Source organism: Salmo salar, chromosome ssa02 (assembly GCF_905237065.1).
Source record: "Salmo salar chromosome ssa02, Ssal_v3.1, whole genome shotgun sequence".
Classification (NCBI taxonomy): domain Eukaryota; kingdom Metazoa; phylum Chordata; class Actinopteri; order Salmoniformes; family Salmonidae; genus Salmo; species Salmo salar.
In genome coordinates, this window is record NC_059443.1 from 57,841,582 (window position 1) to 57,868,430 (window position 26,849).

The 26,849-nt window shown below is 49.9% G+C and overlaps 1 protein-coding gene across 7 annotated transcripts in view; it reads right to left on the reverse strand.

Moving 5' to 3' along the window:
* Positions 1–26,849, reverse strand: part of LOC106587198 (trinucleotide repeat-containing gene 6C protein) — a 60,846-nt gene that overhangs the window by 10,577 nt on the left and 23,420 nt on the right. For 4 of the 7 annotated variants that reach the window (XM_014175377.2, XM_014175329.2, XM_014175356.2 and 1 more), the window contains 11 exons: positions 13,981–16,737; positions 10,470–10,688; positions 9,687–9,934; positions 9,333–9,390; positions 9,074–9,219; positions 8,640–8,783; positions 7,444–7,584; positions 7,119–7,238; positions 6,793–6,876; positions 3,230–3,461; positions 2,877–3,041 (listed from right to left, as the gene is read on the reverse strand). In XM_014175377.2, coding sequence (XP_014030852.2) covers positions 2,877–3,041; positions 3,230–3,461; positions 6,793–6,876; positions 7,119–7,238; positions 7,444–7,584; positions 8,640–8,783; positions 9,074–9,219; positions 9,333–9,390; positions 9,687–9,934; positions 10,470–10,688; positions 13,981–16,737 — 4,314 coding nt within the window. Of the gene's footprint in view, positions 1–2,876; positions 3,042–3,229; positions 3,462–6,792; positions 6,877–7,118; positions 7,239–7,443; positions 7,585–8,639; positions 8,784–9,073; positions 9,220–9,332; positions 9,391–9,686; positions 9,935–10,469; positions 10,689–13,980; positions 16,738–17,244; positions 17,340–26,849 lie in introns of all 7 variants that reach the window. The other 3 variants (XM_014175347.2, XM_014175387.2, XM_014175366.2) reach the window with 3 other exon arrangements.

Here is a 26,849-nt window from a genome sequence, read left to right on the forward strand (position 1 = left end):
TTCATTAATTCATTTATTTGACGTTTAAAATGCATACAGTACCAGTCAAAACTTTGGACACATCTACTCATTCAAGGGTTTCTTTATTTTTACCATTTCCTACATTGTAGAATTCTCTCAACCAGCTTGATGAGGTAGTCACCTGGAATGCATTTCAATTAACAGGTGTGCCTTATTAATTTGCGCTCTTAACGCGTTTCAGCCAATCAGTTGTGTTGTGACAAAGTAGGGGTGGTATACAGAAGGAAGACCCAGAGTTACCTCTGCAGCAAAGGATAACTTCATTAGTTACCAGCCTCAGAAATTGCAGCCCACTAAGGCACTACATCGCAGTGCTAGCTGTGCCACTTGAGATCCTGGTTCGAGTCCAGGCTCTGTCGCAGGCGGCCACGACTGGGAGACCCATGGGGCGGCACACAATTGGCCCAGCGTCATCTGGGTTAGGGGAGGGTTTGGCTGTCCGGGAAGTCCTTGTCCCATAACAACTCCTGTGGCGAGCCGGCACAAGCTTGCTGGCTATTGCACGCTGACACGGTTGCCAGGTGTACGGTGTTTCCTCCGACACATTGGTGCGGCTGGCTTCCGGGTTAAGCGAGCATTGTGTCAAGTAGCAGTGCGGCATGGCTGGGTCGTGTTCCGGAGGACGCACAGCTCTCGACCTTCGCCTCTCCCGAGTCCGTACGGGAGTTGCAGCGATAGGACAAGACTAACTACCAATTGGGTACCACGAAATTGGGGAGAAAAAGGGACAAAAAAGGTAGATTAAAATTGCAGCCCAAATAAATGCATCAAAGTTCAAGTAAAAAGACACATCAACTGTTCAGAGGAGACTGCGTGAATCAGGCCTTCATGGTCGAATTGCTGCAAAGAAACCACTACTAAAGGAAATCAATAAGAAGAAGACTTGCTTGGGCGAAGAAACACAAGCAATGGACATTAGACCGGTGGAAATGTATCCTTTGGTCTGTTGAGTCCAAATTTGAGATTTTTGGTTCCAACCACTGTCTTTGTGAGTCACAGAGTAGCTGAACGGATGATCTCCGCATGTGTGGTTCTCACCGTGAAGCATGGAGGTGGTGGTGCTTTGCTGGCGACACTGATTTATTTAGAATTCAAGCACACTTAACAGTGTTGGTCCGCGTATGTTTTGAGTATGTATCCTGGTAATCCGTCTGGCCCTGCGTTTTTTGTGAATATGACTTGTTTAAAGGTCTTGCTCACGTCGGCTACCGAGAGTTATCACAGTCGTCCAGAACAGCGGTTGCTCTCATGCATAATTCAGTGTGACTTCCCTCGAAAGCGAGCATAAAAAGACATTTAGCTTATCTGTTGCCCTGGGGAGGCAGGGTAGCCTAGTGGTTCGAGCGTTGTGCCTTGTCAGCTCGATTTTATTTTCCAATGATTGCACGTTGGCCAATAGAACGGATGGCAGTGGGGGTTTACTCACTCGCCTATGAATTCTCAGAAGGTAGCCGGACCTCCGCCCCCTTTTTCTCAGGCTTTTCTTCATGCAAAAGACAGGGATTTGGGCCTGCTGCCGAGAAAGCAGTATATCCTTTGCGTCGGACATGTTTAAGGATAAATCTTCTTCGAGTTCGTTGTGAGTAATGCTGTTCTGATGTCCAGAAGTTATTTTCCGGTCATAAGAGATGGTAGCAGCAACATTAGGTACAAAATAGGTTTAAAAAAAAAAAAAAAAAAAAGAAACGATCAAAATAGCACAGTTGGTTAGGAGCACGTAAAACATCAGCCACCCCTCCCGCAGCGCCATTCTACCTACTACAATGACAACACACCTCCAGGCTGTGTAAGGGCTATTTGACCAAGGAGGAGAGTGATGCAGTGCTGCATCAGATGACCTGGCCTCCCCAATCCCCTGACCTCAACCCAATTGAGATGGTTTGGAATGGGTTAGACCGCAGAGTGAAGGAAAAGCAGCCAACAAATGCTCAGCATATGTGGGAACTCCTTCAAGACTGTTGGAAAAGCAATCCAGGTGAAGCTGGTTGAGAGAATGCCAAGAGTGTGAAAAGTTGTCATGAAGGCAAAGGGTGGCTACTTTGAACAATCTCAAATATATTTTGATTTGTTTAACACTTTGTTACTACTTGATTCCATGTGTGTTATTTCATAGTTTGTCTTCACTATTATTCTACAATGTAGAAAATTGTAAAAATAAAGAAAAAAACCTTGAATGAGTAAGTGTGTCCAAACTTTTGACTGGTACTGTAAGAGTGGTTGTCAGTGCTGCTCTTAGTGGAGTATGGAGGGCAAAAGGAACACTGGGTCGCAAGGATACATCCAGATGAATATCAACGTGAGGCATCGCTTGAGAAATAGATATGGATTTAAATAGTCATTTTAAATGTCAGACACTAAAGAGATAAACAATTGATTTCATAGTGAATTCTTCCAGGTGAGATTTCTCACACCGTTTCATCATTAAGATATGTGGAAACATACAAAAGACTTATAGTAATCAACATGTACCAGTAAACAGGCGTTGTTATTACTGGAAGGGCAGAACAGCAGCTTGATGCTCGTGCCACAGTGGGAGAGGTTAGGGGAGGTGGTGTTTGTGGCTCACACGTTATATTTCCAGTGTTTACGTGTCTGTTGTGAATGCAAAACCGTGTGAAAGAAACCCAGAGAATGTTTGTTGGCTGGTGAGAGAGGTGGTGTGAAATCCGTTAATGTTATTCAGAGCGAGTCAAATAAGTCGCTATATCGTAGAAGAAAATCGACTAAGTGAGCAGAAAACCCAATTTTCCTATCGACTAATAGATTGATTTCTTGTTTGACAGCGTGTATATGTATATTTATTGCCCCCCCCCAGGGAAAAACAGAATTGAATGAGACTTCACAGTTCCTCCTACCATGCTTATTGAGGTTGGCCTCCATGTGGGAGGAGTTTCCAGAGAGGCTGTCCATGGAGTTGGGGTGGGTCCACTGGGACAGACGGGACTGGGGCTGGGGGGGCTCCTTCATGGACAGGCCCCCCACCTCCATGCAGTTTACATTCATGTTTGGATTGAGTCCAGCTAAGAGAGACAAATCTAACATTGAATACACAGCTCAACACAAACCAGATAGATAAAGACATTGCAAGGACTATTACTAACGTATATAAGGCTTACTAGTTATACAAACAGCTTGTTTGTGAGATGTAGAGAGAGCGTAGGGGCTGAAGGAGTGCGTGTGTGAGTGACAGTGTGAGTGCTGGACTCACAGAGGGGGTAGGGGCTGTAGGAGTTGGGAGAAGACTGCGGCTCTTTGGTGTGCAGGTCGGAGAGGCCCGGAGCCTGGGGGTGGCCTGGGAACGAGTCCAGGGCTGATTTGCCTTGGCCCGGGTGCAGGCCGGAGTGGGAGCCGGGGGGCTGCTGCTTCATCAGCAGGGCCTGGTACAGCTGACGCTGGTGCTGTTGGATCTGCTGCTGCATGTTATTGATTGTACGTGCAACCTGGAAGGGGGGGGGGGGGAGAGAGAGATTGAGAAAGAAACAGAACAGGAGAAAGAGGGGGACAAAGGAGAGAGAAAGTGAGGGCATGAGGTTACAATGTCCAAGTCCAACAGACCGTGGCATGACTCCTAAAATCAGCACCATCGACAGTCACTTATCTGGTGGGAAAATACTGCCTTTAGTGCAGTGGTTCCCAAACTAGGGGTCTATGAAAATGGGGTCAGGTTTATCTCTCAAAATCATTGTAAAATGTGTTTAATCTTAATCTAAAACTAGAGGATTCAAATCTAAAAGTATAAATTCAACCAGAGAGCCCCCTTAGGTGGTGGGAAAGGGCCGCACTTCACCATTGCACTTGAACCATTCTCACGGTGAATGACTATGAAACCACACATTGAGGACATATTGTTCCGTCTCACGATTCCCAAGCATGAAACAAAAAAGGTGATGTTCAGCGTGGCTATATTGACGAAAAACTGATTCCACTCTAGTTATGATTGAGTCTCCCTCTACCATATCGGGGTCGCACTGGATCAGTTGACGGGTCGGTAAGTGAAATGGAACAGCTGATCGAGCTGTGATGTCAAATCAAAATGTATTTGTCACGTGTGCTGAATACAACAGCTGTAGACCTTACAGTGAAATGCTTACTTACAAGCTCTAACCAATAGTGCAAAAAAGGTATTAGGTGAACAATAGGTAGGTAAAGAAATAAAACAACAGTAAAAAGACATGCTATATACAGTAGCGAGGCTACATACGGACACCGGTTAGTCAGGCTGATTGAGGAAGTATGTACATGTAGATATGGTTAAAGTGACTATGCATATATGATGAACAGAGAGCAGCAGTAGCGTAAAAGAGGGGTTGGCGGGTGGTGGGTGGGACACAATGCAGATAGCCCGGTTAGCCACTGTGCGGTTAGTCGGCCCAATTGAGGTAGTATGTACATGAATGTATAGTTAAAGTGACTATGCATATATGATAAACAGAGAGTAGCAGCAGCGTAAAAGAGGGTTTGGGGGGGGCACACAATGCAAATAGACCAGGTAGCCATTTGATTACCTGTTCAGGAGTTATGGCTTCGGGGTAAAAACTGTTGAGAAGCCTTTTTGTCCTAGACTTGGCACTCCGGTACCGCTTGCCATGTGGTAGTAGAGAGAACAGTCTGTGGCTGGGGGCTTTGACAATTTTTAGGGCCTTCCTCTGACACCGCCTGGTGTAGAGGTCCTGGATGGCAGGCAGCTTAGCCCCAGTGATGTACTGGGCCATACGCACTATCCTCTGTAGTGCCTTGCGGTCAGAGGCCGAGCAGTTTCCGTACCAAGCAGTGATGCAACCAGTCAGGATGCTCTTGATGTTGCAGCTGTAGAACCTTTTGAGAATCTCAGGACCCATGCCAAATCTTTTTAGTTTCCTGAGGGGGAATAGGCTTTGTCGTGCCCTCTTCACGACTGTCTTGGTGTGTTTGGACCATTCTAGTTGTTGTTGATGTGGACACCAAGGAACCTGAAGCTCTCAACCTGCTCCACTACAACCCCAATGATGAGAATGGGGGCGTGCTCGGTCCTCCTTTTCCTGTAGTCCACAATCGTCTCCTTAGTCTTGGTTACGTTGAGGGATAGGTTGTTTTTCTGGCACCACCCAGCCAGGTCTCTGACTTATAGGCTGTCTCGTCGTTGTCGGTGATCAGGCCTACCACTGTTGTGTCGTCTGCAAACTTAATGATGGTGTTGGAGTCGTGCCTGGCCATGCAGTCGATGTGACCGTATGTTGCAGACAACGCATTCACGGGTCACTATTGAGGAGTTTTGGTTCCTGACTCAAAAGGAATACTGTGCCGTCTCCAAGAATTAAAACTCATGGTACGCCGATTCAGTGCGTTCGTCTGCATTAAAAACAAATATCGATCCAGGTTGGATGTGACAGGAGAGATGAGGTGCACACTATGGACCACGCCCCTTGACTGAAGCTCAGACGCGACATGTATCAAGCACACCCATGTCATTAGCGGTGGTGAGATAATTGATCTTATGTCAGACTAATTGACTCATAGCCCCACATTAAAAGTATGTGATGGTGAGTTGAGAATACAAATCAGAAATACTGTCAGAATGTTTTGCAATTGACTGCCATAGCCCAATTAAAAAAAGTAAACATTGGCTGTTAATCGCATGGTTGGGGTCGCGAGAACTTTTTGACATATCAAAATGGGGTCACGTGCCAAAAGCATTTGGGAATCCCTGCTTTAGTGTTTTACCACAGATTATTTTAAAGAAGTTCCCAATTTGCAAGAAAAAAAAAGAAGGATCCAACCACACAAGCAACCAACTTCTGTAACCACTTCTCCATACATTCTAGAGAAATAGCACGTTTGAGCAACTGGAGGTGCTTTTGACAAACACATTTCCCCTGACTCACACGCAACTTTAAGCAAGCATATCCGGTCTATTTCAACACTCATCGTAAACAATACAATTTATAGCACATATCTACGGTATTATAGATTCTTTAAATCGTCATTTTTAACTTTGTCAATGATAAAAAAATGTGAACGCTGATTATTTTCGCAGATATTGTAGCTTAGACCCTATTTTGATATCATCTTTGGTGTTTGAGTTGTGCCTGCCATTGGTTGAGACACCATGCTCTTCAACACAGGGTGGATGTTCTGAAATGGGAATACATTTTAAAATGTCAACTTTCAAAATGGTAGCAGGTCCACACATCAGAATGTTGACTTGAATGGGAATACCAGTTTTACATTATACTTTAAGTCTTCCGTAGGAAACCTATTGAAATAAAACAAATAATAGAACAGACATTTATGTTGACATCCAGCGGCCATCTTTGTCGTAGTAATTGGAAGTAAACATTTCAAATGTCAATGGCGTACCAGCTAAATTGCACCGGTTTGAAGGGATTTGTCCATTCTGTTTCTATGATTGAAATGACACACCTTGATTTCAATCGATTGCGGGCACAACAAAACCTCAGATGACGTCAAAATCGGGTCTAAGCTACAACTTATGCCGAAATGCAAAAAAAAAGAAATATATATAATAAATCGAGGTTATGCGGTTTTAGAAAGAACAATAAAGGATGTCATTTTTTTATACTTTACATTTTCTCTTGAAATTGTAAAATAGTTCGTAAGCTTTTAAATGATATCACGCTCAACGGTTTGCAAAATGGGTCAACTTTGAGCACCTCCATCTCCTCACTTTCTGACCACTTATACCATGGGCAAAATATGTATGGAAAGTGATTGTAATCAAATGGAACGAGCCAGTGATGAGAATGTATAGGGGTTGAAAGAGGGACCTCTTACTTGCTGCTCTTGTTGTCTGATGGGGCCGGAGACGTTGCGCTGAGCTTGCATCATCTGCTGCTGGATTTGTAAACGCTGGTACGCCTAGAAACAGAGAGAGAGAGGCAAAGAGAGAAAGAAAAAGAGATGGAAAGAGGCAATGCGAGAGAGAGAAAGGCAGAGGGAGACGAAGAGAAATAGAGAAAGGGTCATCACCTTATCCAAAAGACTGTGGGGTACCCCTGAGGGTGTCCATAAAAAATACAATAAGAACAGCCCATCCTGTCTGGTTCAGTTAGTACGAACCCTGTTTCTAATGGAGACAGGGGCCTTTGGCTTGTACTCACCATTTGCAGTTGCTGAAGTTGGTACAACAGGGTCATTTGTTGAGGGTTTATTGGTGAGGTTAAAAGTGCAGGGTTCAGACCAATGTTTTTTGCGGCAAACTGCAAGAGCTGTGCTTGAACCTGGAGGGGAGGACAAGGAGACAGAGAGAGATGAGATGAGATGAGAGTTGGTCAGAACATCTGAAAATATCTTAAAACAACAGAGTAACGAAGTCATGAGAGCCTGCGGCTGGGGGACAGAAAACGAGGTCGTGTATGTGTGTGTACGGAGAGAAACTTGGCTGAGGCATAGTTTGTGTGTGTGTGTGTGTGTGTGTGTGTGCACCTGAGGGGTGAGAAACTGAGGCACTTGAGCGCGGAGACTAGGCTGGGAGGAGCCGAGAGGCGGCACTGACGGCTGAGGAGGCTGCTGCTGCATGGCCCGGGATAGTGCTGCTCCACTACTGCCCAACATTCCACTCTGCATCTAGACACACACACACACACACACACACACACACACACGAGAGAGGAAATGACAAAACTTCAATAAGAGTTGACATGGCAATCACTCAATCCACTCATTCCCTACAGACAGCCGATGAATAGGATGTCCCTCACAAAACACAACTCTGGTTCACGCAGTGGCAGAGAAACCACAAATCAAGACAAGCTACTACTGTAACAATCCGCTTATTCCCCCACCACTTCCCAAATCATCCAGGGTCCATTTGAAAGAAAATAGTTGAAAACCTAACGGTCTACCTTATCGAACCACTGACCAATACTGGAGAAAGTGGCACATTTGGAGTGCATTCAGTTGGATTGTGATTAAATGACAGTGCTCTTTAAATGCCTCCCGCAATATGCCAATAAAGGAAAATGGGACTTATGTAAAGAGAACTATGTTCAGTGTCAGACAAGAAGTTGTTCAATTCAATACTGTTATGACAGAGTTACAGTGCTTTGTTGGGCTTTCAAGGACTCTTATGTTCTATAAAGGACTCGTATTTCTATGGCAGCTCCTCTCTGCAAAGTTGACGATACAAAAACCATCCCATTTCAAATGGGCTCCGCATGCAAGGTTACAGACGTAACGACCCTTGAGAGAGTGGCGGAGAGCTGAATGGAATTCTCAACTACGTTCAAAGTGGTTTCTCTTTGGTGTCGCATATTGAGGCCCCTCTATTCTCCAGCTCCTGGCAATGGGTTCCTGAAGGGTGTGTGTGTGTGTGTGTGTGTGTGTGTGTGTGAGATTGTCATGTAAGCATGTGTGTGTGGTTGTGTATGTGCTACTGTATACTTATCTACAGTAAATGTGTTTGTGGTTATATACACACACACACACACGTGTGTTTTTGAGTGTTAGTGTATACCTATTTGTGTGTGTGTGTGTGTGTGTCACAGACGGGACCTGAACCAACGTCTTAACCGTTAGCCATAATAGGACACTCTCTCTTGGGCCAAGGGTGACACTAATCGCAGGAAGGGCTACCTCATTACGAGACTGAGGTGCAGCGCATGCGTTTCACCCCCCCCTACCTGTCTGTTGTTCAAGTTCTGCATGTTGAGCCCCGGGGAGCCCAGGGCCAGCCCAGGCTGCAGGTTGTTAACCAGGGGGAGCTTCAGGCTGACGGGAGAAGGCAGAAACGGTGAGGGGGGGGCGTCATCTGACAAACCACCGTCCTGGAACCAGGGAGGGGAGACAAGATCAGTCAGTCAGTAAATCATTTCAGTTAAATCAATCACTTTTTTGTGTATGACACGCTTTACAAAGGACACTAAACTTCTCATAATCCCAATCGCGGGATTAAGGTGGGACTGAAACAGACCCCTGTATTTTCACCATTCAATAGCACGTGTGTTTGTGGTTTAATCCATCATTAATGGACATGCCTTTCACTAGCTGTCTTTCTATTGTATGGACATACCTGCTGTTGATTCCTGATACAATGCTAGTGGCATTCATAAAGTACCTTGTCTAGGAATGGGCTGCGGTCCGAGGAGGGGTCTTTGGAGAGGGCCTGGGGACGGCAACCCAACGGCTTGTTCATCCCGTTGTTGTAGTCTGACATGCCCATGCCCCGCTTGTCCAGTTCAGTCTTCTTCTCCAACAAAGCGCCTTGGGAGAGAGACAAAGGTCAGATAAATATGGAATACGCATACACAGCAACAAGCAGAAACACACGTACATGTGCGCACACACAGTCAGACACACACAGAGGGAAAACCTACTCATGGCCTGGTCCAGGTTCATGTTGTTGCTCTTCAGAGCCTCCTCGGCAGGATCCCTCTGCAACACAATGACAACATGAGACACCCAGTCAGTGACAACTTCAACTATACAATACACTGACTACATGCTTGATACATACATTTAAATGCATGGATTCTGAAACAATTTGAAATCATTTCAAAATCTGTGCTTGACTGAAATTGCCTGGCTTAATGGACAAAATAATAATCCCAAAACCAGTACCCCCCCCCCCCCGGCACTCCAGGAGGCTGGAGCAAAAGTAGTTGAAATATATCAAATAGTATTTGAACCCAGGTCTAATTCTGACATTGCAAAATGAATCACATTCATACCGGGAAGCCCATGTCAGTGAGCTGCTTGATGAGACGGTTCATGATCCAGGCTTCGTCTGGCTGGTTGCCCATCTTGCCCTTGGGCGGGCCCTTCTTGGGCGGCTGGCCCCACGAGTTACAGGAGGAGCTGCTCTCCTGGGAGGCGGGGCTGTTCCACATGTCTCCGGCGTCAGCATCCCATTGGCCAGAAGACATGCCCATCTCCTCCTCCCTCCCGCCTCCCCAGCCGTCTTGCATAGATTTGGGGGCTGGAAGAGGAGCAGTGCAGGGTAAATATCGTGGAGATGAATACCAAGTAAAAATTATTTAGTAAGTGCCTTGTAATATAGCTGGTTCACTGAAATCTGACTGTAGTGCCCAAACAGTAGTATCAAGCTAACCTTAGTATCTGTGTTTCTGCTGTACCAGTATACTGCAGTCTTGAGTCTAACCACAGCACGTAGACAAGCAAGCATTTCCCTGTACCATGTGACTAATACACTTTGATTTGACTGCTTGCGAAGATCAAGGGCAACCCCTTTGTGTGCAATTGGAATGCAACCACTTGGTGCCAGTATTGTCACACAAGTCCCTCCATTTCTTGCTTGCTGCCGTGTGTAAAAATTCATGCAATAGCAGAAATAGATCAAGGGAAACCGCCAGCGACACCATGTTCTTCAAGACATCTAGAAAAACAAATCTTTAACAGAAACTTTCAGGTGCTTACAAACACAAGAGTATTTTTTGGTTTTCTGATGAGTGAGTGTTAACCATGTTTGTATACCAACGGCGTGTGGTCCTAACCTGGCTTGCAGGGGGCCGGTCCAGAGGGGCCGTTGTTGCCCCTCCTGTAGGGTCCATTGGGTTCGTGCCCTCCGTGCCCCCCATCGCCCCAGCCTCCAGGAACACCAGGGGGTTTGCCCCAGGCAGAGGTGCCGTTGTCCACTGCAGGAGAGGGGCCAGCGGGCTCCCCCCATGCTGGCTCTGGCTTGGGCTGCTGGACACTGGGCAGCTCCCCCCAGCCTGGGAGAGGAGAGGGAAGGACATATTTATAAATGTATGCTTTAAAGTGATGTGTGCGTCATTTTATTGCAAGTATATTTACTTACGAGACCAGCAAACAGTGATCGGACATATTGTTAGCAGTTGCAGTCTAGTTTTATTGCCAACCAACTGGTTCCATTACTGATGAAAATGTAACCATAAAACTACTGAGGAACAGCGTGTGCTAGCTTCCATTCACTTGCACTACACCCCGTTCCATTCTCAATCCTCAGGCTTTTCCTCCTTGTAAAACAGTGAGCCAAGTTGTTACATGTTAATCAGGGGCAGTATGGCTGTATACCAATGGCACCCTATTCCCTATATAGTGCATTACTTTTGACCAAGGCCATTTGGGCTCTGGCCAAAAGTAGTGCACTATATAGGGAATAGGGTGCCATTTTGGACGTAAGCATAGGTTGATGCGGTGCCATGATGCTGCTATATATAGTCAGAGGTCTTTCAGGCTCCGACAGAAGAGTCCAGCCAAGAGAGAGGGAGAGAGGCAGAGAAGGAGGGAGAGAGGCAGAGAAGGAGGCAGAGAAGGAGGCAGAGAAGGAGGCAGAGAAGGAGGCAGAGGAGGGAGAGAGGCAGAGAAGGAGGGGCAGAGAAGGAGGGAGAGAGGCAGAGAAGGAGGGGCAGAGAAGGAGAGGCAGAGAAGGAGGGAGAGGGGAGGAGGACGGCAGGCGTGACTGTTTAACTCCTGGCCCAGCTCCCAGACCCTCTTGTCTGAGCTGGCTGAGTCCACTGAGGAGCACTGTGAGCAGGCAGACTAGAGCAGTGTGTGCCAAGCCTGGCTGATCAGTCTCTGGTTACTGGGGTTGTACACAGAGATAAACAGCAGGGGGCACTGGTCTCACTCATCCATAACCTTTCAGCGAGAACAGTGCCTTCCTGCCACAGTCAGCTTTCACTGAAGCTTTTGTCTTTGCAGTGGGGTGCCTTGAAAAGCCCTGGCACTGTGCATGTTCTATAATGCTGAGCGATTAGTGCTTTAGTCTCGGTTCGGTTTCCATTATACACCTTTTCCATTCCAATAATTTTACATTAAATGCACTATGCATTATGTGGGTTAAATGCTGTAACATAGAATAAAACAATTAATAAAAGTTCCATGATGGTAGTGATGCCCATGAACTGCTTATCAACCTTTCTTCACTTTACTTAAATATTTCACTTGTTAATTAAATCTGTTTTATATGATGACAATTATTTAATTCCAAGTCATCATCTCATCTCTATAGAGCTGCTGTCTATACTGTCTGACAAAACCACTATTTTAGTAGTTCTTCAAAGTAAATAGGGTATATTTTTATGACTGCTGAATAGCAACTATCAATCACTTAGATCACACATTTTCAGGTAGAGACCTTGCTATGCAACTGCTCTCTATCCCTCTCGATCACACATTCTTCAGTCTCTTATGTAGCAGGCGTAAAAGAAACAGACTGGACAAGTAGGCACGTAATGGATTATGGTCATTGTAGGTAATTACCAAACTCCCTACCACGTGGCACAGTTCAGGCTTCATCTGTTTCATATCTAAAGAAACGGTGCAATGTGCACATTGAGCTCACAGAAAACCCCAAACAAAAAGGAATTTAACCTGTTAGGGCTAGGGGGCAGTATTTGCACGGCTGGATAAAAAAAATGTACCCGATTTAATCTGGTTACTAATCCTACCCAGTAACTAGAATATGCATATACTTATTATATATGGATAGAACACACTCTAAAGTTTCTAAAACTGTTTGAATGGTGTCTGTGAGTATAACAGAACTCATTTGGCAGGCAAAACCCTGAGACATTTTCTGACAGGAAGTGGATACCTGATGTGTTGTATTACCTTTAAACCTATGCCATTGAAAAACACAGGGGCTGAGGAATATTTTGGCACTTCCTATTGCTTCCACTAGATGTCACCAGCCTTTACAAAGTGTTTTGAGTCTTCTGGAGGGAGATCTGACCGAACAAGAGCCATGGAATGATGATGGCCCATTAGACACCTGGCGCGCGAGTTCATGTTGGGTACCCTCGTTCCAATATGTTATAAAAGAGTATGCATTCGTCCACCTTGAATATTATTCATGTTCTGGTTAAAAAAGGCCCTAATGATTTATGCTATACAACGTTTGACATGTTTGAACGAACGTAAATATATTTTTTCCCCTCGTTCATGAAGTGAAGTCCGGCGGGCTTAGATCATGTGCTAACAAGACGGAGATTTTTGGACATAAATGATGAGCTTTTTTGAACAAAACTACATTCGTTATGGACCTGTGATACCTGGAAGTGACATCTGATGAAGAGAATCAAAGGTAATGGATTATTTACATAGTATTTTCGATTTTAGATCTCCCCAACATGACGACTAGTCTGTATCGCAACGCGTATTTTTCTGGGCGCAGTGCTCAGATTATTGCAAAGTGTGATTTCCCAGTAAGGTTATTTTTAAATCTGGCAAGTTGATTGCGTTCAAGAGATGTAAATCTATAATTCTTTAAATGACAATATAATATTTTACCAATGTTTTCTAATTTTAATTATTTAATTTGTGATGCTGACTTGACTGCCGGTTATTGGAGGGAAACGATTTCCTCAACATCAATGCCATAGTAAAACGCTGTTTTTGGATATAAATATGAACTTGATAGAACTAAAAATGCATGCATTGTCTAACATAATGTCCTAGGAGTGTCATCTGATGGAGATTGTAAAAGGTTAGTGCATCATTTTAGCTGGTTTTATGGTTTTGGTGACCCTGTCTTTGAATTGACAAAACATTACACACAACTCTTGTAAATGTACTGTCCTAACATACTCTAAATTTATGCTTTCGCCGTAAAACCTTTTTGAAATCGTAAAACGTGGTTAGATTAAGGAGATGTTTATCTTTCAAAGGGTGTAAAATAGTTGTATGTTTGAAAAATTTGAATTTTGACATTTATTTGGATTCAAATTTGCCGCTCTTGAAATGCACCTGCTGTTGATGGAGTGCACCACGGGGGGGACGCCTGCGTCCCACCTAGCCCATAGAGGTTAAATAATTGAACCATGTCGCTCAGTTGTTTAAAAAAAAACGATGAATAAATATTTTGGTTAATCGCACTAATATTCAATGCCAAAATATATACCTGAACGTTGGATATTTCCTCAGACATAAGTCTATCTTTCCAGTATAGGTTAATCACAGGGCTAATACCACAATACATTACAGCGGTGCATAATAACCAGTTTAAGACATTTCAGACAGTGAGTGGGGTCAGTTTCTTACCTGGGTTGGCCATAGGTGGTCTGCCCTGGGGTCCACCGCCCTGGTGCGGGGCGGCGGTGTTGGGGGATCCATTGTTGCCGTGGTGCTGGCTGTGTGGCGGGGGCTGTCCGTGGTGCGGGTGGTGGTGGTTCATGTGGTGGTGATTGTTGTTGCTAGGGGGGACGGAGGAGTGGTTGTGGCTGTTGACGGCCATGCCTCCGTTGCTCTTGCTGGTCGGCGGCTGGGTGGGGTTGTTGCCTTGGTTACCGTTACCTCCAGTGGGGTTGTTGCGGTCCCACATATTCACAGTCTTGTTGTAGGCGCTAGGGTCTCCCCAGGTGGACGTGCCGTCATCGATCTCCATCTTGCGGCGGATGGAGGGAGGAGAGGGTTCCTCCCAGCCGGTGGGCTCCATCGCTGGGTCGGGTTTGGCTACAGAGCTCCCCGGGCCCCAGCCGGGGTTGGAACTCTGCCTTACAGATGCAGGGCCGCCCCAGGACCCCATGCTGCCTCCTCCTGTTCCAACACCTCCACTATTTCCGTTGGGGCTTTCCTGGGGCTTGGAGCCCCATCCTGGTGCTGGGCCGTTGGGGCTTTCCTGGGGCTTGGAGCCCCATCCTGGTGCTGGGCCGTTGGGGCTTTCCTGGGGCTTGGAGCCCCATCCTGGTGCTGGGCCGTTGGGGCTTTCCTGGGGCTTGGAGCCCCATCCTGGTGCTGGGCCGTTGGGGCTTTCCTGGGGCTTGGAGCCCCATCCTGGTGCTGGGCCGTTGGGGCTTTCCTGGGGCTTGGAGCCCCATCCTGGTGCTGGGCTGTTGGGATGTTGGGTCTCCCCCCAGCCACCACCTCCAACAGCAGAGGCAGGCTTCGACGCCCAGCCGCCCCCATTTCCTCCACCTCCTCTGGTGCTGTCCTTCCACCCTCCTCCTTCTCGTCCATTCCCTCCTTCTCCTTCCCACATGTGGCTGGAGGATCCATTCTTCTTCACCTCGGCCGGTTCTCTCCACTCTCCTCCATTGGAGCCGTTGGAGCCATTGGAGCCACGGCTGCCACTTCCGTGGCCGGAGCCCCAGCCGTGGGAAGACTTGGGACCCTCTCCCCAGCTCTGGGACTGGTTCTGCTGGGTCTTCGCTGGCCCGTCGTCCCAGGTAGGGGAGGACTTCCCCTCAGGGACACCCCAGGATTGAACTCCACTCTTGGGGCCATTGTTTGTGGTGTTGTGGCCTTGGGCCATGGGCTCCCCCCAGCCACTGACGGAACCGTTGGGGGCCTTGTTGACAGGCTGCTCCCCCCAGCCTGAGGGTGGAGGGCCTCCCCAGCCTGAGGGTCCCTCGCTCTTGCCTCCGGAGCCCCCTGAGCCTGGCCTCTGAGATGGTCCCAAGTTAGGGTTGGCTCCCCCGTTCCGGGGGTCCGGTGGGGATCCGGAAGAGGGGCTGGAGCCCCTCCAAGTGTCCCCTCCACCGCCTCCCCTCATCTCGCTGGTCTTCCTCTCATTGGCGGCGCGCTGCTCCTCCATCTCCCAGGAGGTGTGCTGGCGGACGGGCGTCTGGCCCCAGCCTGTGTTGCACAGCACCCGGGGGTCAAGGTCCTGCCGAGGAAGGGGAGGGGGGCCTCCGTCCTCGCTGCCGGTCCTGTCCCTGCGGTGGGAGCGCCCCTCACTGCCGCCACTTCCGCTACCCTCACTAGTCGGGGCCGGGATTGGCTGGCCCCAGGAGCTCACCTGCTGGTCCTGGGCTGGGCCATCTGAGGAATCCCAGCCTCCTTTGGCCTCACCGCTGGAGGGCTTCCCCCAGTCTCCTCCCCAGCCTCCTTCTCCACCGCCACTCGCGCCTCCTCCGCTGCCAGAGTGGCCCCAGCCGGACATGCCTCCGGAGGGTGCCGAGTCCCAGCCTGAGTTCTTGGAGGAGGAGTCAGCGGATGTCTTGGTGTCTCCGTTGCCCCAGACGGAGCTCCCTGCGTCTCCGTTGAGCTGGGAGGACTCTGTAGGAGACTGGCCTCCCCAGCCAGGCAGGCCGTGGATGGGGCTGAGTGGCTGCTTAGTGTGGTGGCTGTTTTGTCCCTCAGTGTTAAGGTTGGAATGTTCCATGCTGCTGAAAGACACATTCTTATTGGAGGACGGGGCGTCAGGGCTCATCATGCCTCCCCAGGTGCTGCTGCTGTTGTTCTCGTCCCCTCCCAGGCTACCGTTGCCCAGGCTGCCGTTGGGAGGTAGTGAGGCGGGGTTGGGGCCGTCTCCAGCCCCCTCTTGCCCCAGCACGGGCCAGGCCGAGGGGTTGGCGTTGGGGTTCAGGTTCAGGCTAAAGCTGGACTGGGAGTTCCAGCCAGGTGCTCTTCCACTCCGGCCCATGTTGGGCCCTAGGCCGTCGGGTTTGGCTCCCTCAGTGGGAGCCATGGTGATAGGGCCTGATCCGGAGCCCCAGCCCCTGCTGCCGATGGCGCCAACTCCCTGGCCACCGCCAGGCTGCATCATGCTAGCTACGTTAGTGACGTTAGCTTTGAGAGAGGGGTAGTGGGCCTGCTGGCTAGTAGCCCCCGCGGCCATGCTCATGTTGCTGCTGGTCTCTGGGTTTGTATAGTCAGCGGCTGTGGCACATTCTGAAGGATTCGCTGGTCGGCTGTCGCTGCTGCGACTGATGGAGGGCCAGGCCTCGGTGTCGCTCCCGTCAATGATCACTTGATCCCAGCTACTACTGGTGGTGCTGCTGCGGTCGGTGGCTGGTGGTAAGGCTCCCCAGTGGGGATTCTCATACTGGGCACCAGGACCACTCTGGAAGGGCAGGTCTGGAGGAGAAAAAGAGATAGATGTATTTAAACATTTGAGAGCGAGAACAGCATGTAATAAACTGCCTCCTAGAGGAAGTCATTGTACTGTCTCCCCTTGGTTGGTTAAACTGTTACCATCCGACATGGCAGCAGTCAGAGGAGAGCGATGGTCACGCTCTCCTGGTCTGTTCTCCAGTCAGATGCCTGCCATAATCAGAATATACAGCAGACCGTGCCCCATATCCTATTATCTATGGCATATCCATATATTCCTGCTTTCTTGCAGTCAGATGTTGAGTGACTGGGTGAGCGATAGGAGCCCTCCCTCTCCTACTTTCACTCCCCCTAACCCTCCTTCCTTCCTTCCTACTCTCCCTCTATGTGAGTGGGTGAAATGGAACCCTCCCTTTCATCCCACCTGCTCTCGCCCTCTCCCCCCACTCTCTCCCCCTGAACTGAGAGGCCCATCAGTCTCCCCTAGCTGTGGCTGTGAAGGGAAGCCCAAGTGGAAAGCTGCTTACTTACTGGAATGAAACCAAGATGGTTCCTCATCCATCAGTCCCTACGCTCCAGCAGGTCCCCACAAAGCACTAGACACAGCGACACTGCCACTGTGGAGACTGCAGAGTACACACATTAATACTCTGCTTTCTTCAGTTCCATCTTTCAAATGCTTATTTTAATACATTTCCTCACACCAAAAAGCGGGAGAAAAACAAGATAAGTCTAGCCCACACTGTGCAACACAGCCTCAGCCTACAGACACACAATACTCTCATTAACGCCGATGAGAAAAACAAGTCCCGGTAACTAATAATAATAATAATAATAATAATAATAAGGCTCACTTCATGCCATGTGGCTGTAATGAATCAATGAGAGGCAGCTAATCAATGGCCGTATTAATGCTGTTGGAGAGAAGAGAGGAGGTATTGAGCCACCAACCACCATGCAAAGCCAACCACTAAACTGGTCTTATCTACAGAGAGGACCTAAGAACACTGCTGTTCCCACTCGTCTTCATTACTTTAGCGCAGGGTCGGGGGCCAATTCTTATAATCCATTTGTTTTTGTAATTCACAAATCCAATAAGCTCATAAATTGTCATATCAAAAATAATGGTATCCCATCGCTAGCTATATTATCTATGAAACAAAAGCATTTTCAAAGTCGTCTTAGACATTCAGAAAACGTATAGCCTCCGCCTTTCCTTAGATGCTTCACTGAATTTATTTAGTAACGTGTGAAAGTCGGGTGGGCCGTATTTGGTCATCACCTCGTTTCAAATAGAGATTCTTACCTTCTATTAGCTCATTATTGGAGTCCACTGGATTCTATCAGACCGTTCCGTGATTTGCATGATTGCCTGGAGTTTATCCATCACAGATAAAGCTATGGTCAAAACAATCCTGTCAAATAGTTGGGGGGGGGACTAGCTTCCGTTTGAGACACACACTGACTGACAGATATGTGGTTAGTCTTAAGATACAGCGCAACACGCCTCCGAGTCCCTCCAAACGCAATTTCCCCTCAACATACTTATCTCCTCTTCTCAGACTGCCTCATCACACAGGGTCGTCAGTGTGTGTAGAAAGGCACACACACACACACACACGTCTGCAATCAGCTCTACACTTCCTAGAAAGTGTAACCAGAGGTACCACAAAATTCCCATCTCAAATCCTAACTTCAACAATGTTGAAAAAGATTTCCCATTAAAAGTTTCTCCTACTACATTTTTTGGAGAGAAAAAAAACAAGTGCGCCCGCTGTTAGGTTCCCGCCCCCCCCCGCAGCCTGCTGCTAGGTTCCCGCCCCCCCCCGCAGCCTGCTGCTAGGTTCCCGCCCCCCCCCGCAGCCTGCTGCTAGGTTCCCGCCCCCCCCCCCCGCAGCCTGCTGCTAGGTTCCCGCCCCCCGCGCCGCCGCCTGCTGCTAGGTTCCGCCCCCTCCCGCGCCGCCGCCTGCTGCTAGGTTCCCGCCCCCGCGCCGCCGCCTGCTGCTAGGTTCCCGCCCCCCGCGCCGCCGCCTGCTGCTAGGTTCCGCCCCCTCCCCGCGCCGCCGCCTGCTGCTAGGTTCCGCCCCCTCCCCGCGCCGCCGCCTGCTGCTAGGTTCCCGCCCCCCGCGCCGCCGCCTGCTGCTAGGTTCCCGCCCCCCGCGCCGCCGCCTGCTGCTAGGTTCCCGCCCCCCGCGCCGCCGCCTGCTGCTAGGTTCCGCCCCCTCCCGCGCCGCCGCCTGCTGCTAGGTTCCGCCCCCTCCCCGCGCCGCCGCCTGCTGCTAGGTTCCCGCCCCCGCGCCGCCGCCTGCTGCTAGGTTCCGCCCCCTCCCCGCGCCGCCGCCTGCTGCTAGGTTCCGCCCCCTCCCGCGCCGCCGCCTGCTGCTAGGTTCCGCCCCCTCCCGCGCCGCCGCCTGCTGCTAGGTTCCCGCCCCCCGCCTGCTGCTAGGTTCCGCCCCCTGCCCGCGCCGCCGCCTGCTGCTAGGTTCCCGCCCCCCGCGCCGCCACCTGCTGCTAGGTTCCCGCCCCCGCGCCGCCGCCTGCTGCTAGGTTCCGCCCCCTCCCGCGCCGCCGCCTGCTGCTAGGTTCCGCCCCCTCCCCGCGCCGCCGCCTGCTGCTAGGTTCCGCCCCCCGCAGCCTGCTGCTAGGTTCCCGCCCCCGCGCCGCCGCCTGCTGCTAGGTCCCGCCCCCGCCTGCTGCTAGGTTCCCGCCCCCGCGCCGCCGCCTGCTGCTGCTGCTAGGTTCCGCCCCCTCCCGCGCCGCCGCCTGCTGCTGCTAGGTTCCGCCCCCGCCGCCTGCTGCTAGGTTCCCGCCCCCCGCGCCGCCGCCTGCTGCTAGGTTCCCGCCCCCGCGCCGCCGCCTGCTGCTAGGTTCCCGCCCCCGCGCCGCCGCCTGCTGCTAGGTTCCCGCCCCCCGCGCCGCCGCCTGCTGCTAGGTTCCCGCCCCCCGCGCCGCCGCCTGCTGCTAGGTTCCCGCCCCCGCGCCGCCGCCTGCTGCTAGGTTCCGCCCCCTCCCGCGCCGCCGCCTGCTGCTAGGTTCCGCCCCCCTCCCCGCGCCGCCGCCTGCTGCTAGGTTCCGCCCCCCGCGCCGCAGCCTGCTAGGTTCCGCCCCCGCGCTGCCGGCTGCTAGGTTCCGCCCCCCGCCCGGCTGCTAAGTTCCGCCCCCCGCGCCGCCGGCTGCTAAGTTCCGCCCCCGCGCCGCCGGCTGCTAAGTTCCCCCGGCTGCTAGGTTCCGCCCCTCCGGCTGCTAGGTTCCGCCCTCCCCCGCACCGCCCGGCTGCTAGGTTCCGCCCCCCGCACGCTGCTAGGTTCCGCCCCCCCGCACCGCCCGGCTGCTAGGTTCCGCCCCCCGCACCGCCGGCTGCTAGGTTCCGCCCCCCGCACCGCCGGCTGCTAGGTTCCGCCCCCCGCACTGCCGGCTGCTAGGTTCCGCCCCCGCACTGCCGGCTGCTAAGTTCCACCCCCGGAACCGCCGGCTCCTTCCTTCAAAACTGCACAAATAGAAAATAACATCTGGGGCATCTTGGGTCAAGCTGAGCTGCACATCCAATACACATCCCACAAAGCACAGTGACAGACCAGCCAAGTAACAAAAGAGTGCATTAGGCTGAGTGATCCTTATGTAAGCACACCATGGATCCTTATGTAAGCAACCTATATGCTCTGTTCAAAAGTAGTGCACTATAAAAAAGGGGTGCCATTTTGGACAACTTTTCTATGGCTTTGTTCACTTAGGAATACATATCTCCATACCACATTGATCATAACTCTCCATTGATTTAAATAGTCCCGGTAAGTAACATCTTAAACCCACAACCTCTTCCTCACGGACTTCGAGAACAAACATCAAAGTCAGTACACAACATCTGATGTCAGTGGCCAGCGCCCACAACAACCAATGAGGTTTTGCATGATGTGCATATTTTAGGAGTGGTTCCAACAGAGTGCCCTGTGTGGGTGTGTGAGAGATTCAGTGTCTTTGGCAGGATTTTGCTTTGGTAGGTTTGGCACCGTTTCAACGCCATTGTTTTGGTGCCGTACGCCTGCCTGCCTTTCAGTCAAATCGGAGATAGCTAACCGCTAGCCTAACATACAAAAGCTCATTGTTTCGCCGACGCCAACACCCACAACGTCAATCCATGTACCTGCAAGGTGTTTGTTTATATATGTGAGGAGAGCAGGACGACAGCAACAGCGGTGCTGACGCACACAAGCGTCGCTCCCCCTCTCCCTTTCTCGCTCTCTCTCTCCGTCTGTCTTCAAGCCCGCCGAGCAGCAAGGAACGCCATTTTATCAGGCAGACCTGAAACTCAGCCAAGAGCTCAGAGGCTGCTGCCTGCAGCGAGAACGTTTCGCTCTGCCCTCCGCTTTCTCCCTTTCATTTATGCGCCCCCCCCCACATTTTCTCTGAAGGGACATAAAAATAGGTTGCATGATAAATCAATCATATACTACACAGAAAAGCGTGCAGTTCAGCCCTATTTTGTCTCTGGTCACCGCCCGTCACGGATACAACTCCACGAGCGAAACAAAATAACCCTGGAGTAGAGACGGAGAGAAAAGAGCTGACGGCAGCTGTAAACGGGGTCAGGGGTAGAGTGGAAAAATACCTGAAGAGAGGTGGTGCTGCTGCAACAGCATGCTGTGAGGCGCTACGCAGAGCGGGGAGACGCGGCAGCCATCGCCATCCTCCATTCAATATGTCTGCTACTGCCCGCTGCAAAGCATCGCAACTGCTTACTTGACATGATGCCAAGAAATTGAGGCTGGCTGGCTGGCTGGCTGCGTAGTGTGTGTGTGTGTGTGTGTGTGTGTGTGTGTGTGTGTGTGTGTGTGTCACAACTCTTAGGTCCACTCAACCTTACCCACTCTTTTCCTTACAACTCTCTACAACCGTATTTCTGGTAGGCGTTCCAATAGATTAGTGAGAAATCTTCCTGCTTCGGGGAAAAAGGTGTGTGTGTGTGTGTGTGTGTGTGTGTGTGAGAGAGAAACGGGGGACAAAACCAAAGCTAAGGCAACAAGGGAAAAAAAAGGAGACAATTCTATTCCGTCTATGTTTGCGTTGAACCGTCAGTAATGTCTAGCTGCTTCCATTCTGGTCCCAATTAGGAGGGCAGTGGGTACGTACGATGGCGCTCGCTGAATAAATAAAAACAAAAGGGCTTCTATTCTTTGGTTCTGCTGCAGCTCCCTGGCACCAAAGATGCAGTGCTGTGAGAGCACACACACATTACATCTGCATCAACAAAAACGCTTCACATACCAGCCCCTTATCATAGAGCACTAGCCTACTACTCAGAATACGACAAGGCGACAGCGATGCTAGTAGCCCTGCCGGGGAAACAACTACCAGGAGATCAGGCTGCTGCTGATAATGAGGATGCTGCTAGCAGGCAGCCAAAAGTTAGACACTGCCTTTCTCTCCCTATGAAAGCCAGGGTGACAGGGAGAAGGGGGGAGGGGTTGACAGTGGCAAAGGGAGAGACACAGAGACAGCATGTATGAAGAAAAAGAAAGACACGGTGCACCAAAAAGGATTAAGTGCCTGTAGTCAACATCTTGAGCACTAGCGTAGCCTTGGAGCTAGCTGTGAAATGCAGCCAGGAGCCACACGAATGGGACCAAACCGGATGCCATTATTCTCCCATTCATTCAACACCGTCAATCCACCACATTATCTCCAGCCAAACCTCACCGTGACGCACCACAAGCAATAAATGCACCATTTAATCCCTTTTGTTCTCAAAATAGACCCTCTTTCCCCTGTCAGGAACTTCTGAGTTCCGGTCTCCGGGATCAAAAGATTCTGATTTGTTTTCCAGAAATGGAGAGACAGAGGAAAAAAAGGGAGAGAAAAGGAGTGAGAGTGGGCACAGGGGGGTTTAAAACCGGAGAGGTAGTTTCCTCTTCGTTCCCTGGCAGAGTCTGGGCTAATGAGGCCACTAGAGGCTGGAGGAGAGGGGAGAGCGAGCGAGAGAGAGGGGAGAGCGAGCGAGAGAGAGGGGAGAGCGAGCGAGAGAGAGGGGAGAGCGAGCGAGCGAGAGGGGAGAGCGAGCGAGAGAGAGGGGAGAGCGAGCGAGAGAGAGGGGAGAGCGAGCGAGAGAGAGGAGAGAGCGAGCGAGAGAGAGGGGAGAGCGAGCGAGAGAGAGGGGAGAGCGAGCGAGAGAGAGGGGAGAGCGAGCGAGAGAGAGGGGAGAGCGAGCGAGAGAGAGGGGAGAGCGAGCGAGAGAGAGGGGAGAGCGAGCGAGAGAGAGGGGAGAGCGAGCGAGAGAGAGGGGAGAGCGAGCGAGAGAGAGGGGAGAGCGAGCGAGAGAGAGGGGAGAGCGAGCGAGAGGGAGGGGAGAGCGAGAGAGAGGGAGGGGAGAGCGAGAGAGAGGGAGGGGAGAGCGAGGGGAGAGCGAGAGAGAGGGAGGGGAGAGCGAGAGAGAGGAGAGCGAGGACAGGGCTGGCATTCTCTCTAGCCTAGTCTGGCTTTATAACCGCATGCGCTTCAGCCAACTCCATTGAATAGTGCAATCAGTGTCATGTATATACAGTGCTGTGAAAAGGTATTTGCCCCTTTCCTGATTTCTTTGCACATTTGTCACAGAAATGTTTCAGATCAAACACATTTTAAAATTACACAAAGATAACCCAAGTAAACACAAAATGCAGTTTTTAAAAGTGATGATTTTATTTTTTTCTGAAAAAAGCTTTCCGAACCTTCATGGCCCTATGTGAAAAAGTAATTGTCCCCTAAACCTAATAACTGGTTACGCCACCCTCAGCAGCAACAACTGCAATCAAGCGTTTGCGATAACTGGCAATGAGTCACATCACTGGGGAGGAATTTTTGCCCATTCTTCTTTGCAGAATTGTTTTCATTCAGCCACATTGGAGGGTTTTCAACCATGAACTTTATGTATTTTTTTAAGGTCACGCCACAGCATCTCAATCAGATTCAAGTCCAGACTGACTAGGCCACTCCAAAACCTTTTTTTTTTTTTTTTAAGCCATTCAGGAGGTGGACTTGCCGGTGTGTTTTGGATCATTGTCCTGCTGCAGAACCCAAGTGCGCTTCAGCTCGAGGTCATGAACTGATGGCCGGACATTCTCCTTCAGGATTTTTTGGTAGAGAGCAGAATTCATGGTTCCATCAATCACAGCAAGTCGTCTAGGTCCTGAAGCAGCCCCAGACCATCACACTACCACCACCATATATGACTGTTGGTATAATGATCTTTTTCGGAAATGCTGTGTTACTTTTACACCAGATGTAACGCGACGCACACCTTCCAAAAAGTTCAACTTTTGTCTCGTCAGTCCACAAAATATTTTCCCAAAAGTCTTGGGGATCATCAAGATGCTTTTTGCCAAAAGTGAGACAAGCCTTTATGTTCTTTTTGGTCAGCAGTAGTTTTTGCCTTGGAACTCTGCCATGGATGATGCCATTTTTGTCCAGTCTCTTTCTTATGGTTGAGTCATGAACACTGACCTTAACTGAGGCCTGCAGTTCTTTAGATGTTGTTGTGGGTTCTTTTGTGACCTCTTGGATGAGTCGTCGCTGCGCTCTTGGGGTAATTTTGGTAGGCCGCCACTCCTGGGAAGGTTCACCACTGTTCCAAATGTTCTCCATTTGTGGATAATGGCTCTCACCGTGGTTCACTGGAGTCCCAAAGCTTTAGAAATGGCTTTGTAACCCTTTCCAGACTGATAGATGTCAATTACTTTGTTTCTCATCTGTTCCTGAATTTCTTTGGATCGCGGCATGATGTCTTGCTTTTTGAGATCTTTTGGCCTACTTCACTTTGTCAGACAGGTTCTATTTAAGTGATTTCATGATTCAACAGGTCTGGCAGTAATCAGGCCTGGGTGTGGCTAGGGAAATTGAACTCAGCTTTCCCCCAAAAATGTGATTAACCACAGTAAATTCATGATTTAACAAGTGGGGGGGGGCAATTACTTTGTCACATAGGGCCATGAAGGTTCGGATCATCTGCATTGTGTGTTTACTTGGGTTATCTTCATGTAATACTACAATTTGTTTGATGATCTGAAACATTTAAGTGTGACAAATGTGCAAAAAAATAAAAATGAAATCAGGAAGGAGACAAATACTTCTTCACAGCACTGTACCTCTGAACATTGTTCACTTACGTGGCCCTGACAACAACGGTCAAAGGAATCACCTTACGGCTAAAGCACATCAGGCAGTGATCACCGATGGGAATACCTGGCTGAACAGTCATCAATGGGACGTGTTACGTATTGGTCTTTATCCGCAGACAAAACAATAGCGTCTGGAACTGGAATCAAAAGAACAAATATGCCACCTCATCCAGGCGTTTGAAGACAAAGCCAAGAGGCCAAATGAGAAGGGCGGCAGGGACAACGCATGTTAACAACATCTAGCCAACAGTATTCCTTCTGGCCACATGCTACGTCACCCAGGGGCTTAGGAGACAGAGAGCCATGAATGAACCAGCTGTTGTAGAGGACTGAGTGCGTTTCCCACAGCACGGCTTGCATCTCAGACCCCCACTACAGCACCTGCTATGCGACGAGACGAAGGCCAGACAGGCTGCAGCACTCACTGGGTTGTAATGGCATCAGCTGTTGTATTGGAGAGGGGGGGGGGGTTGTGTCTAATGAGGAACACAATGGCCTATGACTTGTGTTTGTGTCCATTATGATTTTGAATGCATTGTTCTCTCACTCGAGTCTTGTGCATTTTAAAAATGGTCAGATAAAATGAATTCATTATTGAATTGGTTGATTGTGACCATCCAGGCCTACAGTGTGTAGCCAGCTGGGCCTGTGTGCAGACAGATGTGAGAGGACTTAACTGGGTCAAGGCAGTAACAGTGGATCTCCTCACTGACTCTTGTCCAGTCACAGCAGGCCTCTGGGGCTGGAAGCGCCTGTGTCCTCTCTGTACCATGATGACCTCACTAGCAGGGAGGTCAAAGGGAAATTGACCACAAAAGCAGAGCTAATCTTCATACAGTGTCTCACATTCAGCCTGGGGACAAATTAGATTGGCCCCATGTTTGCATGAATTTTGTACCATGCCGGCAAGAAGAAAATGGTTTCCTCGTAAACTTGAGTGCTGCTCGATACCGAAATCAAATGCATGCTTCTCAAAACGGCATCCATCCCAAATCTGTATTCCTGACAGTCAATGCCAAAACTAACGCTGTATCTCTTTCTGTAATTGGCAGTGGAGTACAGCTGTAGGAAAAAAAAGTTATTTATGACATGGCGGACAGTTGATCAGAAGCTCCCAGGGACCCCCAGGGACTTAAAGCCTTCCCCAGCTCGGGCCTCTCCTGCCTGGGGCGGTGTTGCGCAGAGGGCCCTTGGGAGAGCTGTCCTGCCAGTCAGTAAAAAGAAAAAAGAAAAGAAGGTTATCAGACCATCAGTGTGTGCGCTTGAGTGCGTATACATACACTGTATGTGTGAGTGGCAACATTTGTCTGTAATGCCCTGTGCTGCCCAGGGCTCTGCAGAGAAATTGTGTTTACAGTGATGCTGCAGGCAGCCCCCTCAGAGTAAACATGGGAGTGAGTAATGGAAGACAGCACCACAGAGGAGGGAGGGGTAGAGAGGAGTAAAATAAAACAGTAGGTGAACAGACACCGCAGAAAGCTCTTCGTCTCGTCCTCTAAGTGCCGTACAACATTTCACGGTGCGGTTATCTGTGTATGTTCTGCATTGAACATGGAGGTAAACCATGTCAATAAAGAGAATAGATAGAGGTGTTGTTTGAAGTACCTTCCATTGGGATGAGAAGACCGGTGGTGGTCAGAGAAAAGCTGCAGGGTCAAGGCATAAAAAGGAAGACGGTAGGCTAACATACAGCCGTTCACCAGATGGCTTGCAGAGACAGCACGCCTCCACTCCCTCACTGGAGGAAAAACAATGCTGAGAGATATATACTCAGGGCTCATATTGTTTTGTCCACTCACTCTCTCTTTCGCTCTAAATCAAAGACCACTGGCAGCGGGTCTTTGACTGGCAGCAGTCCACAGACCCGGTCGCTGGGGAGTTGATTAAAAAGGTGACCGCGGGCGGTAAAAGGTCCCGAGCGCTCTCCAATCGCCACAGCACCTACTCAGTGGCTAAACACCATCACGGCCATATTTCAATAGGGTCAAG